The sequence below is a fragment of the Patiria miniata genome, unplaced genomic scaffold, assembly GCF_015706575.1.
Source record: "Patiria miniata isolate m_02_andy unplaced genomic scaffold, ASM1570657v1 HiC_scaffold_20, whole genome shotgun sequence".
NCBI lineage: Eukaryota > Metazoa > Echinodermata > Asteroidea > Valvatida > Asterinidae > Patiria > Patiria miniata.
The window spans coordinates 17,815,307-17,828,131 of NW_024037059.1; the positions used below are offsets into that span (position 1 = coordinate 17,815,307).

General features: G+C 46.4%; 1 protein-coding gene and 2 long non-coding RNA genes across 3 annotated transcripts; 2 read left to right on the plus strand and 1 right to left on the minus strand.

Annotated features, from left to right (window-relative positions):
- Positions 1-355: 355 nt before the first annotated feature.
- Positions 356-3,303, minus strand: LOC119727677. The gene is made up of 2 exons (XR_005270996.1): positions 3,147-3,303; positions 356-471 (listed from the first exon to the last, which is right to left on the minus strand). It is a non-coding gene; the product is annotated as an uncharacterized LOC119727677 (long non-coding RNA).
- A 111-nt stretch (positions 3,304-3,414) lies between these two features.
- Positions 3,415-4,250, plus strand: LOC119727676. Its single transcript, XR_005270995.1, has 2 exons — positions 3,415-3,469; positions 4,172-4,250. It is a non-coding gene; the product is annotated as an uncharacterized LOC119727676 (long non-coding RNA).
- Positions 4,251-9,659: 5,409 nt separating this feature from the next.
- Positions 9,660-10,456, plus strand: LOC119727675 (histone acetyltransferase p300-like). The gene is made up of 2 exons (XM_038199675.1): positions 9,660-9,702; positions 10,189-10,456. The coding sequence occupies exons 1-2, from the start codon at positions 9,679-9,681 to the stop codon at positions 10,426-10,428; spliced, it is 264 nt and encodes an 87-aa protein (XP_038055603.1). The 5' UTR covers positions 9,660-9,678; the 3' UTR covers positions 10,429-10,456.
- Positions 10,457-12,825: the final 2,369 nt, after the last annotated feature.

A 12,825-nucleotide genomic window follows, 5' to 3' on the forward strand; every position in this document is an offset into this window, starting at 1 on the left:
TAAACTGCATGAAAAATTTGTGGCAAAATTTTCAAAATTATTTAAGATTTTTTATCAACGGTTCGCCCAAAAGATGATGCCAACCAACCAGTGGGTTAAATATAACCAATTCCTTTTCTGAGGGCCCTATTGAGAGGAGCAAGTTATTTTCAATCGAGCTGAGGTTAAATACTGACATTCATTTTTTTTGAAAAGGTTGGTCAGTCTTTCCAATTAGTACAATTTCTTTACCAGTTATACAAATCACCAGTTTAAGTCGATCGATGTTCCTTTGCTCACTGTCCTTGCTGAAGCATAGCTCAGTAAATCCACACAATACCCAAGTTGGGGAGCTCTCTGCTGTTATCTAAATATAGCATATGACGACATGATGATGATGACGGGGAATACCCTCATCGATATTGCGACAGACGAGGAAGTTGACATTGCTTCTGTAGTTCTGGCACTTCGGCAGAATTTTCACATCCAAAACTGAAAAGAATGGATGGGAGAGGTATGTATTATTAAAAGGTATGTGGAAAGGAGTTTTCAATATTGTTGGAAACAAATAAAAAAAAATATATATTGACACTATTCGTGCAAAATATATTGCAAATGTTGGATTTCAAAAGAAAAGGGGGTTGACAAATTTTTCTTTAGATTTACACACATGTAAGAATGCGAAAAAAATCCTTCCCCTTTTGTTACAGTATTAATTTTACTAGTGACAGTGAACTTATTGAAAAATAGTAATTTTTATATCCCAACTTCACCATTTGTCCCAATCTAAGCTTGAACAATCCCAACTAAGTTGGGCTGACCCAACTATAGATATCCAGGACCTCTGGACTCCAATAATTTTCATGGCAGAATTTACGGCATCCATTTCATCCATGTCCCAAATACAAAATAAGTAACTACATGTAAATACAATTCAAATTCTCCAGTATTTTGCAGCATGTTCCGCATAGTTGTAGATGCGTGTCTCTTTAATTAAAGTAAAGAAGCATCCTCTTAAAAATGGAACCGATAGGCTAGCTTGGGCATAACAATCATCTGTAAATGATGCATTAGAAGCTATTTATATAACACCCTAGTAACTCCTTGTCATTTGATTGGAGGAAGTCACGCCGCATTCATTAATCGAACCATTTCACGGCCTACGTCATAACCGTATATTTTTGGTTCCATTTACCGTACAATTTCGCCCCATCCCTTTTGATCTATTGCACAGTGCGCAATAAGTAGTACAAAACGCCTTTGAAGTTGATGCAATTGCCTTGATGATTTTTTTTGCATTATTTTAAGAACTCACAAGGTTAATTTTCATTAATGTAAATGACAGTGTTGTAGTTGAGGACTTGCTTCCGAGTACCGAGTACTGCTGAGTACTTAGGTTGCCGAGTACGAGTACGAGTACTTGTACCTCCGAGTACGAGTACCAGTACCTCCGAGTACGAGTACGAGTACAAGTACTTTTGATATGTCGAGTACGAGTACTTTGCTGCCCGAGTACGGTACGAGTAAAGTCATTTTGAGTACGAGTATTTTGACATACGAGTACGAGTACGAGTACGAGTACTCCAAAAAAGTACTCAAGTACGAGTACCGAGTACTACAACACTGGTAAATGATTTCACTTTTAAACCTAAGTTGTAAGCCTAGAACAAGCTGAAAAAGGAGTGAATAAGATTTTGTGAGTTTTGTTTGTTTCTTAAGTTTTATCCTCCAATCGAATGCCAAAGATCTACTATATAAAACAAATAATGAATGTTTTGCATTCGTGCAATGGTGAGAATATTTTCATTTGTTGGAAGATGGAATGTTCCATTTAACTCAGTTTTGCCTCGTTTAATTATTATTAATTATTATTATTATTAATCATTTCTGGTAATGAAACCAAGGATTCCTCAAAAGCGCCCTAGGCACTGTAGCTAGCAAGCCTGAAGAAACCTGTGGAGAGAAGACAATGAGAAGAGGTTACAGTTTTAGAGGTGGGAGGAAAAACCCAGAGGAATATTCTGGGAAAAACCCACGGAATCAGGTAGGGACTGAAAACCCAATCCACATATTGGCCCAGGCGGGATTCGAACCCGGGTCACAGCGGTGGAAGGCGAGCAAAGTACCGCTCGCCAACCTGAATGGAACATTCAATCTTTCAACTCATAAAAATATTCTCACCATTGCCTTCACAAACATTCATTATTTGGAAAATAGTGTACATTTAAAAAAAAATGTAAAGGGTGGGGCAAGCATATACTGGGGGTTGGAGAGTAGTCAAAAACAATTGATAGAGATATGATTTTTTTACAGCGTAGTGCTCAAAATCCTGTCTGGCTCTTTACATAACCAGGTTACTTAATACTAATATTTAACATTATTTATAATAACGTTATGATAATTGACCATATAAATGATGATCTATTGTAATTCAATCTAATGCAGCGCTATGCTTAAATCGGATTCCAGGTTAGGCCACCCCCCAAAAAAAATACTCGGTCTCTGGTCAGCGCGTGCGTCGATTTTAATCATGCGCGTCAACCTTTTTTTTCGCAAATTAACACGGAAGCTACAACAGCGCCCTCTATTGCCTCGCCTCTATTGCCTCGCCTCCTCAAATTTTTGTACCAAGGAACACCAAGGAATGGGGAAATTGCCGGGCAAATGATAAAGGGCACCAAGGCAAATTATGGAGGACACCAATGTATAATGAGGACACAAAAAAGCAAAATAGTACCCACTTTGTCTTTACAATACAAGCTTGAAAACAAAAAAGCCACCAAAAAAAACCCCAAAAACGCGTCGCCGCATCAATTCCGGAACTTTGGTCTGACCAGAGACCAACTTTTTTTTTTTTGGGACTTAGGCCGCTAGCTGTTTTGTGTATGAGATGTGAACAATACAAGTATATTTGGCATGATTTCAATGGTCCTGCCTAGTCTGAGTATCATCTGTTGTTAAGATCCCTCTCTGTAACCTGTGAGATGTGTGTGAACAATATATGTGAGACTAGCTCCCATACAAAGGCGTTACAACAATGAAGTTGGTCAAGAATCTGATGATCAGTAAATTGAGCCCTCTGTCAATATATCATGACAATACCAAAATGCAGACAGCTCTCAACTATATGAATTGCAAGACAACTATCAAATTGTAACCGGGACTACCTTAAAGTATGACCTCTCAGTTGTTTCGGGAACGTCTCTAGTTTGACGTCTCATTGCATGGTCTGATGTCCCGTTGGTGCGATATCCCATCGGTCGACGTTCCATTCAGGGCAGTGGCTTAGCCAAGGTGGTGGTGGGGGGGGGGGGGGGGCCAAGGGGGGCCATGCCTCCCCTCCCCCCTGCTGTAAAAAAAATAAAAACTTATATGTAATACAAACATTTGTAAAAAATTACACCAAATGTTGACGCTAATCGAAATACAGTTACATGCCTTGGCAGCAGTTTGTCATCCAGGATTTGCGGAATCACCTTGTCTTTAAATTGTGAGTGAACAATTTTGGCACTTCAACCATCCATATATAGTGAGCTGTGGCCAATTAAAATTTGTTGGTTCATCATCAGAAACTGGTATTAGAAGTTCCTTAAGTATAACAAATTCTAGCCCCATAAATGTGGCCTATTTACCGTCTGGACTGCCTCCGTAAACATAGGCCACACAGCCACATGTACAAAAATGTGTCGCACTTTGCCAAATTTTTATTTTCACATTTAGGCTATAGTTTGTAGGGTTTTTTTGCTTTAGAAGTATACTCACCCTCTTTATAGGATAATCAGAAAGTGCTGCCTTTTTCAGATGTCTATTTTTCGTGAAATTTCCCGATTCATTTGCACACGTTTGCGTATCCAAATTTCAACATAAAATTTCACAAAAATTAGACATCTGAAAAAGGCAGCACTTTCTGATTAGCCTATAAAAAGGGTGAGTATGCTTCTAAAGCAAAAAACCCTACAAATTAAGCCTTAATGTGAAAATCAAAATTTGGCAAAGTGCGACACATTTTTGTACATGTGGATGTGTGGCCTATGTTTACGGAGGCAGTCCAGTAAATAGGCCACATTTATGGGGCTAAAAAAATTCAAACATCCATCCATCATGACCGGTACCTTAATTATTATTATATCTTGATAGGCCTATAACCTGAGAATGTGTTGACATGTTTACTTTGTTTTTATCTATCCCACAGAGTTCAAGCAATATTTCCTTCGCCGGACCCCCAGGCCATGAAGGACAAGCGAATGGGGAACCTAGTGGCCTATGCCCGCTCAATAAGTATAACTCTTTAGTTGATAGTTCGTGTAGTGTTTATTAGTCATCAACCAATGACAACAGCGGCTGCAAAGTAAAGGAAAAGATTACATTATGAATCATAGTTCTATATGCCCCCCAAGTCTTTGGGAATAACAAAGGCTAACAATTCTAGGAAGGAAAGATTCCAAATGTAACAGACATAACTAAGTAACCTAAAGAAATGCACAGATTGCAAAGGCGTGAACATGAACAATAAGCAAAGATCGAAACAAGAATAAGCATAGGTTATAGGAAGTAAACTGTAGCTGTAACTTTGGCTATATAAAAAAAAAGAAGAAGAAAAAAAAAAAGTCCAGAGTATATGGGTGTCCTATAGTTCATCCCTAAGCCTGGCCGGCGGTCGTGACAAGCGAGTGGATCGGCGAGGGGCAGTCAAGGAGCGGTCCAGGGGTGGCAGATCCACGGTCGGGGCCAGGTGTTCCTTCAGACCAGGAGTATTGTGTGGCAGGAGGCCGCGGAGTGCACGGGGAACGGAGCCTGGGTGGGACTGGCTATTAGGTGGACGCGTGGTGGCCACGGTGGGTGTCACAGGTGAGGTGGGAGTCGGTTCCAAGCCATCCGGGGTTGGAGGATGGTTGGTGCGGGTTGGCTGGGAGACGGCTGGAAGCATCGCAGGTGGTGTGGCTGAGGCGTCCTGTGGTAACCGGTTGTTGGCCTGCACCAGAGGGGTTGCTTTCGGGTGCTGGCTAGCTGCATGCGACCCCGGCAGCAAAGGTGTTGGGCCGGGTGCCATTAGGAGGGGCGCACGTGGAACGACAGGCAAGTACTTCCGCAAGAATCGCCTGTTGCGTAGGGTGACTCGACCAGATCCATCAACCCTCACGACATACTGGTCGAATTGCCTCACCTCCACCACAACCCCGGTCTTGTCCCACTTGGTCGGGTGCGGTCCGGTCTGGTTTTGGATACGCACGCAGTCGCTGACAATCAGTGGCGTGAGGGGACGGGTGTGCTCTGAGAGACGCTCTGCAGCGCGCATGTGCCGGTTGCGCAGTGCCTCCTCGCGGGATGTGAGTGTCTCCCGCCATGTGCTGTGTGGGTTGTACTTCCCAGGGTGGATGGGTATGAAGTCACGGATGGGACGCCCGAAGACGCACATAGCAGGGGAGAGGTGTGTGTCATGGTCGGGCGTGTTGCGGTACTGGAGCATGGCACGCTGAAATTCATCAGTGTTAAGTGTGCCTTCAGCGTCAGTATTGTCAGTGATGAGGCGCTTCACAGTCTTGACGCCCACTTCAGCACGGCAGTTGCTGTGGGGGAAGGCGACGGATGAGATGCGGTGACACACGCCCCAGTTGCGGAGGAAAGCGCGGGTGGACCCTGCGGTGAACTCTGGGCCACCGTCTGAGGACAGTTCATCGCTGATTCCATAGGTCACGAAGGTGCGGCGCAATGCAGTAATGAGTCCATTGGCGCCGTTGGCTGCCTGTTCGACGATTGGCCAGTTGCTGTACCTATCCACCACCACCAGGTAGTGACAGCCGCGGTAGGTGAAGTAGTCAGCGGCAATGCATTGGAATGGATAATCGGGCTGGACGGGAGGCGTTGGCGGTGCGCCTGGCTGTGATGGCACCATACGGTTGCAGGGAGAGCAGCGTGCCCGTGTATCGGTGATGGCGGGGGTCATACCTGGCCAGAAGAATGAGGACTGAGCTCGTGCGCACATCATGGTGATGCTCTGGTGGGCCGAGTGTAGTGCTTCAAGGACCCGGGCACGGAGGGACGAGGGAATGATGACACGGTCATTGTAAAGGCATACGCCATCAAACTCTGACAGATTCTCACGGAATTGGTGGTATGGCCGGAGCTCACGGGGGAGGTCACCAGGTAGAGTGGGGAAGCCCCCTTGTATCATCTCAATCAGTCTGCACATGTTTGGATCACTGGATGTGGCGAGGCGGACATCATTCCATGTGACTGATTTGATCATCTTAGCAGCTGTGGTGGCAGACTGACTGCATACTTCGACAGGGTCTGGGCCACTGGTGCGGACAGCAGTGAGGAAGTCATGTGGCAGCACAGTGGTCGTTGGTTCGCTTGAGTCATAGTGCACAGGTGCGACATCATCAGGGAGCTGTAGCGGTGCGCCTTTACCCACGGGGTGGCGGGATACCCCATCAGCTGCAGCGTGGCGTGCACCAGGTATGTGGACGATGCGGAAGTGGTAGCGCAAGGACTTCTCCTTGAGGTTGCGGAGGCGAGGGTTTGGGATGTCCTCAAGTGAGCGGTCACCGAACACCTTCAGGAGGGGCTTGTGATCCACCGCCACTATGAGGTCAGAGCAGCCAAGGACAAAGTGGCGGGCCTTGTCAAGTGCATCGATGACAGCAAGGGCCTCCCCCTCAACTGGGGCGTAGCGGGACTCGGCACCTGAAGTGAAGCGGCTCCCAACCAGAGTCACCCTCCAACCAGTCTTGCAGCAGAAGGGTTTTGAGGAGGGGCAGTCGCAGTGCTTCTGGAGCAGCCAAAATCCCAGACCATCTTTGCTCCAGTCAGTTGCAAGGCAGGTCGGCTTGGTCTTGTCGAATATCTCCACCCCTTTGTGGATTTCGCTGACGATGAGGGCCTTTGATTCCTCGAATAGGCAGTCCAGCTCATCGGTCCACGAGAAGGGGGTACCAGGTTTGAGGAGTTTGCGGAAGGGCAGCATGCGGTCAGTCATGGCGAAGGCATAGGAGACCTGGTTGATAAGCCCGAACCAGCTGCGCACGTCTGTGATATTACGGGGCGTTGGGAAATTCTGGATCGCCTCAAGGTACTCAGGGCAGGGGCGTACAGAGGTCGGGGTGATCTCAAAGCCAGCAAACTTGACAGTCATCGTGGCGAAGGCGAACTTTTTGGGGTTCAAGGTGACGCCATGTCTGCCACAAGTGTCGAGCCACTCAACTGCCTGGAAGAAGGCCTCCTCGATGGAGTCAGACCATACCAGGGTATCATCCACGCACTTGGTCTTTTTCGGGATGTCAGACACAATCTCATCAAAGCGGCGGCTGTAGCCATCACCGGAGGCGATGTACCCCTGTGGGGCGACACAGTATCGGTAGCGGCCCCAAGGTGTGATGAATGTGGTGAGGTGGCGGTCCTCCTCAGCTAGGGCAATGCTGTGATAGCCGTTCCATGCATCGAACACAGTCTTGCGAGTCTGGGGAGGGACTGCACGTGCTTGGTGGAATGGTGATTGTGTGTGGTGGGTCTCACGAACAGCGTGACGATTGAGTGACTGGAGGTCAACCGTCCGTCTGGGCTGGCCTGACTTCTTGGGGCAGATCACCATCTTGTGGCACCATGTGACAGGTGTACCGACTGGGACTGGCTCGATGACGCCGAGGCGGACGTCGCGGTCAAGGCCTGCCTTTACATTGTCCTGCCAGTGGACAGGGACAGGGATAGGTGTGTGACAGGCGACAGGCCGAGCGTCAGGGTCCACCATGAGTCGCAGTGGGGGGCCAGCCATCATGGGGAGTAGTTGGTGCTCACATACATTGAAGGTGCTCGACTTGTAGTATTCCAGCAGCCATGTCTCAAGCTTCTCCCGGTTCTCCTCAGTGGCTGGGAATGGGAGGTCTGCTGGGGGAGACGGTGGCATCTGGCGTCGTGGGCACTCGCATGTTGGCGTGAGGCAGGCTGCTGGTGTGGGCGTCGGGGAGGTGGCAGAGGATGCGACGCTGGCACTGTCGGGCCTGATTGCCTCGCCAATGGTGGGGAACCTGGTAGAGATCATGCCCAGGGCGACGCAGGCTTGCTTAGACAAGAACAGCCGGTCGGATGAGTCGGTGAAGTACACTATCTGCCGGGTCTCGAGTTTCTCTCCAGATTGGGAGGTGCCAGAGATGCGGAGGACCAGGGCACCTGCTATGTCGATGCGGCAGTTGTTGGCAGCATTCATTTTCATTGTGACAGGGATGAGGTGTTTCCTTTCAAGCCCCAGTTTGGATAGGAGTTTCGTGCCAGCCAGGCAGGACTGGCAGCCAGTGTCAGCCATAGCAGGGTAGATGGCTGAGGAGGTGGTGCTGAGCAGGGGGGTAGGGAGGCCGAGGTCACGAGCATCCTCAGGAGTTGCTTTGAGAGAGACGTCCACCATGGGTTGGGGGTCAGATCCTCGCCTCTCCCATGCGTCGCAGAACTGATTGTAGATGTGGTGCTCTAGAGTGATTGCATTCGCGTCCATGGGTGGGGCGTCGTCGACAGAGCACAGGGTTTCGAAGACTGCGGTGGCATTGTGAGGTGACTCCTGTGCCTTGGGCGTGGCTGGCTGCTGTCTCCGCTGGGATTGGCGGCACACACTCTCGTGGTGGTGGAGTATGCCACACTTCGCGCATGTGTGATTGTACGCGGGGCACTTCCTCACGCGCTCCTGTTTGTTACGTTCATGGCCCGCCTTGCCACAGTAGTCACACACCTGAGGTTTAATGTCGCGGGGCTGTAGCTTGGATCTCTCCCTTCGTTTGTAGGAGCTGGCAGCTGCAGCAGTCGTAGTGGCAGTGGCACGACCCTCGAGGAGGCGGCCGGCAGAGCGTTTGCCACTCTCTTTCGCTTCGACAAATTGAAGCACTTGGTCCAAATGCATGTCCTGTTTGGATTGTCCGAGGACATCCAGGCGGATCTCCTCATCCTCTAGTCCACGGATGAGGGTGTCCCTGACCATGATGTCACTGAAGTCAACGACTAGAGAGCACGTACAGTCCTTCTTGTAGTTACAGACGCTAGCCTGGCCACGAAGGCGGGCGGCAAAGGCCCTCACTGGTTCGTCGCGGTCCTGTCGCATTTGCTGGAGCTGCACACGAGCCACCATGATGTTCTCTCGGCGAACTGCCAAGCTCTTGATGTTTTTGAGGATGGTCGGTTCATCCTGCGACGTCAGGGCACCGAATGTTCTGGTCAGGTCTTTCCTGAGTCGGTCGTCGCAGCACTCAAGCAGTTGGTAGACTATATCGGTTCCTGTGAGATGCGTGGCTTCTTTGTATTCGGACCATCGTAGCTCGAAGTAGGACCATTCTTCACTCGTGCCGGCAGCCATGACCGTAGGTCGCCTGACCTTCTCCACTTTGGCGGCGCATGAGGCAGGAGTAGGTGCAGGGGCAGGAACGGTTGGGTGGGCGGTGCGGGCGTGTAGGTTGATCAAGGCGAGCAGCACCTCTGGGGGTGTGTTGCTAGGCCAGGATGCCTCACAGTCAGGAGCCGAGCAGTTGACGTGAGCCATTGGGAGGGGTAGAGCGTGTCAGAGAGTCTAGATTGTCGCTGTTGTCATCAATAAGTATAACTCTTTAGTTGATAGTTCGTGTAGTGTTTATTAGTCATCAACCAATGACAACAGCGGCTGCAAAGTAAAGGAAAAGATTACATTATGAATCATAGTTCTATACCCGCAAAGTAGAAAAGGACATGTACGAGCAAGCCAGTAGTAGGGTAAGTGCTGGACAAACTTCAATTGTGCCTACTCACTCATACAATGCAGAGTAACATTGTGATACTAAAATGCCCATAGTTAAATTTCCCAACTATTATATCCAATATGATCGGGCCATAGTTAGTGGCTGCACCAAGGGAGGATCCAGAGAGGTTACTGCTGGACCGGGGGCTGAGGGTGGGAAGGGCTCTCTCAAATGTCCTTATTTGAGAAAGTTCTGGTCACTGAGGGGGAGGGGCACCCCCTCCGCACCCCAAGTTTTTCCACTGCGCGCCCCTAACTATTCGCATAGTGAGCACAAATCTTTTGGGAACTTTTAAGAGTAGTTTACAACTTGAAACAAATTTATTCTCCTGAACATACCAATTTCTGAAGTCATGCATCTTTTGTGTCTTGAGGATATTGTTACTATGTTGAGGAAGTTCTTAGTTACTCTAGCTTATTCTGGTTATTGCAAATTTTTGGTTGTATTTTTTATGTTACAGGAGGAGTACTTTCACCTCCTGGCTGAAAAGATCTACAAGATCCAGAAGGAGTTGGAGGAGAAGCGGCAGAAGCGGATGCAGGAGACAGGAGGTACCAACGCTGCTGGAGGAGGTGGTTTAATTGGTGCTCCTTTAGTATCGTTTCAGTTTGCGGTAACACCGTGTGATAACTTGTTGCTCAGTAGATATTTAATTCTGATAAAGAACTTGTCCTGCGTATTATCAGCTTTCGCTAAGTAGTGTTTAGTTCTGATAAGAACAGTCCTGCTTTAAGTTCTAAAAAGAACTTTTCTTTGTTCTCAACCTTTCGACTAGCCTGCTCTAGTCATCGTCAGGAGACAGCAGGACTGTTCTTATCAGAACTATAAACACTTCTTAGCGAAAGGTGATATTAAGCAGGACAATTCTTATCAGAACTCAATATCTACTGAGCAAACCAAAACGATACTATACTCCACCATGCAAAGCCTAAAATCTTTGCTTTTTTCTCCCCTTCAAAAGCCTTCAAGATTTGCTACGACACTTATACTCACTGACCGTTTCACTGATACTGCCATGTGGTCATGTGGTATTAATTTGAGGCATTTCATTGAAATATTTCCCACCATGCCATTGTATCCTGAAGAGGGAGTCAGGTTATCGTAGCGGTACTTTCCTTGCCTTCCACTGCTGTGGCCCGGGTTCAATTCCTGCCTGGGCCAATATGTGGATTGGCTTTTCAGTCCCTACCCGATTCCGTGAGTTTTCCTCGGAATATTCTTCTGTGGTTTTCCTCCCGCACCATACAGTGTAATTTATGCACATTCTTCTCTTTACTGGCCCCTTTGGAGACCTGTGGATTCCACTGAATGGACCACCCAGATAAAATAAAAATTGATATTTTACCAAGTGACCACAAAGATGATAGTCTGTGAAACGTCTACAGAGTGAGAACCCTACTTCAAAACCTTTTTTAAGTCTTGGCCCGTTGGATTATTTAAAACCCTACCCAGTGCGCTATTTATCGAGGCGACTGTATTGCACAGTGATTTATTAAGCTGAAGGGTTGTATATTCTGCACTGAGAGTTGATTTCCCAATTGTCCATTGGACTGTTTTGGTTGCAGGTGAAGAGTGAAGGCTTTGAACAAGTTCCAGAAGGAACTTCTACATCCAACCAAAATGATTCAGACATAACCTTCTTGGATATTGACGAACTGACAAGACTCTTGGAAACCTTTTATGTGTAACTATCATTTCCTAGTGGAGATGATAAACAAGTTTCAGAAGGAGCTGATGGAGAAGTGACAAAGGAGGATGTGCAGGAAATGAGAGCAACAAGACTTTTGATGACAGCCCTGGAAGCAATCTCCTGGTACTCCTATGTTGCTGCATTGCTTCACTCACATTTGTTTTGACAGAATTATGACATGAAAAGCCATGCTAATTTTCGCCACAATTCTTAAAGGCGGGTTTTAAACCTCATGCATCAGTTTTGTGGAACCTGACTATTTTCAGAGTTGGCTACCCATTTTTGCTGAAGTAAATGGGAGCACTGATGTGAAGTATCCGGCTTTTCTGTTGTGTTTCTTTTTTTAAGGGGCTATTTCGTATCTATGCTTTTTTTTTAATGTCGTAATTTTTGTTTTCTTATATTTTGTGTACTTCATGCAGACCTTTATTTTGGGTGGGCATGATAAGCTTTGTAGCCTAAAGACAGATCGTAAGAAGAATTGTAAAAATTGCAGTGACAAAAGAACAGAAATTGTATGAAAACAATGATTTACACTGCGAAGTAAACTATCTAGAACATGTAAATGGCAATAGGCCTAGGTGTAGATTTCTATTACTCAGCACACTGAATCTTGTCCTCCTTGGTTGTTATGTTGACAGTGTCTGCACTGTGCACTTATTGGCTGCCCGATGTTCATGATGGGGACGACAGCCCACAATGGTTAGTTACTAGGGCCACCTTGATGTACAATTGTTTTTGTATCTTGTTGGTGTGGCTTTCTAGCATGCTCCTTTTGTATTACGTTTGCTTGTTTAGGAACCTTTTATCTTATTTTATAAATTCATTCATTTTCCTGTAAAACTCACCCGTTTGTTATTGTTTGTCATATTGTGGCTTTCGCGTAGCTTATTATCATATTTCATTTTCATTTAAAACTTACCTTTAATTTAACTCTTATATTTTTGTGTATGTTTTTTGTTTAGCTTTCAAGTTTCATTCTGTATTTGTTTATAATCGTAGTCTTGTCATCCTGTATCTTCTTTGTTGTTTATGTTCAGGGGACTCGCACTCGCCAAGCTTTGCTTTTTGTGGGTCCCCTGCATCTCTTGGTGGTGTTATTCAAATGTTATTCTTATCTTTATATATTCTAAAAGCTACATACCTGAATCATAGTAAATTCTAAGTACAAACTGTATTCATTTATGCCTTGAGATGAAATAAAGTAAACTAAAAGTAAATTTCTAACTAGTCTGCTACAATTATTATTTTTCCTGCTAATTCAGTACTTATAAAAGACAGCTTTTGCTGTAATTTTCAGAAATGGATGGATAAATAGGGGTTAGTACTTTAAAGAAAGTATTGTTACACTGACCTGTTTAAAGATGCTGTTGTCTGGTTCCTTGTACCCACTTCAGACCAAACAGA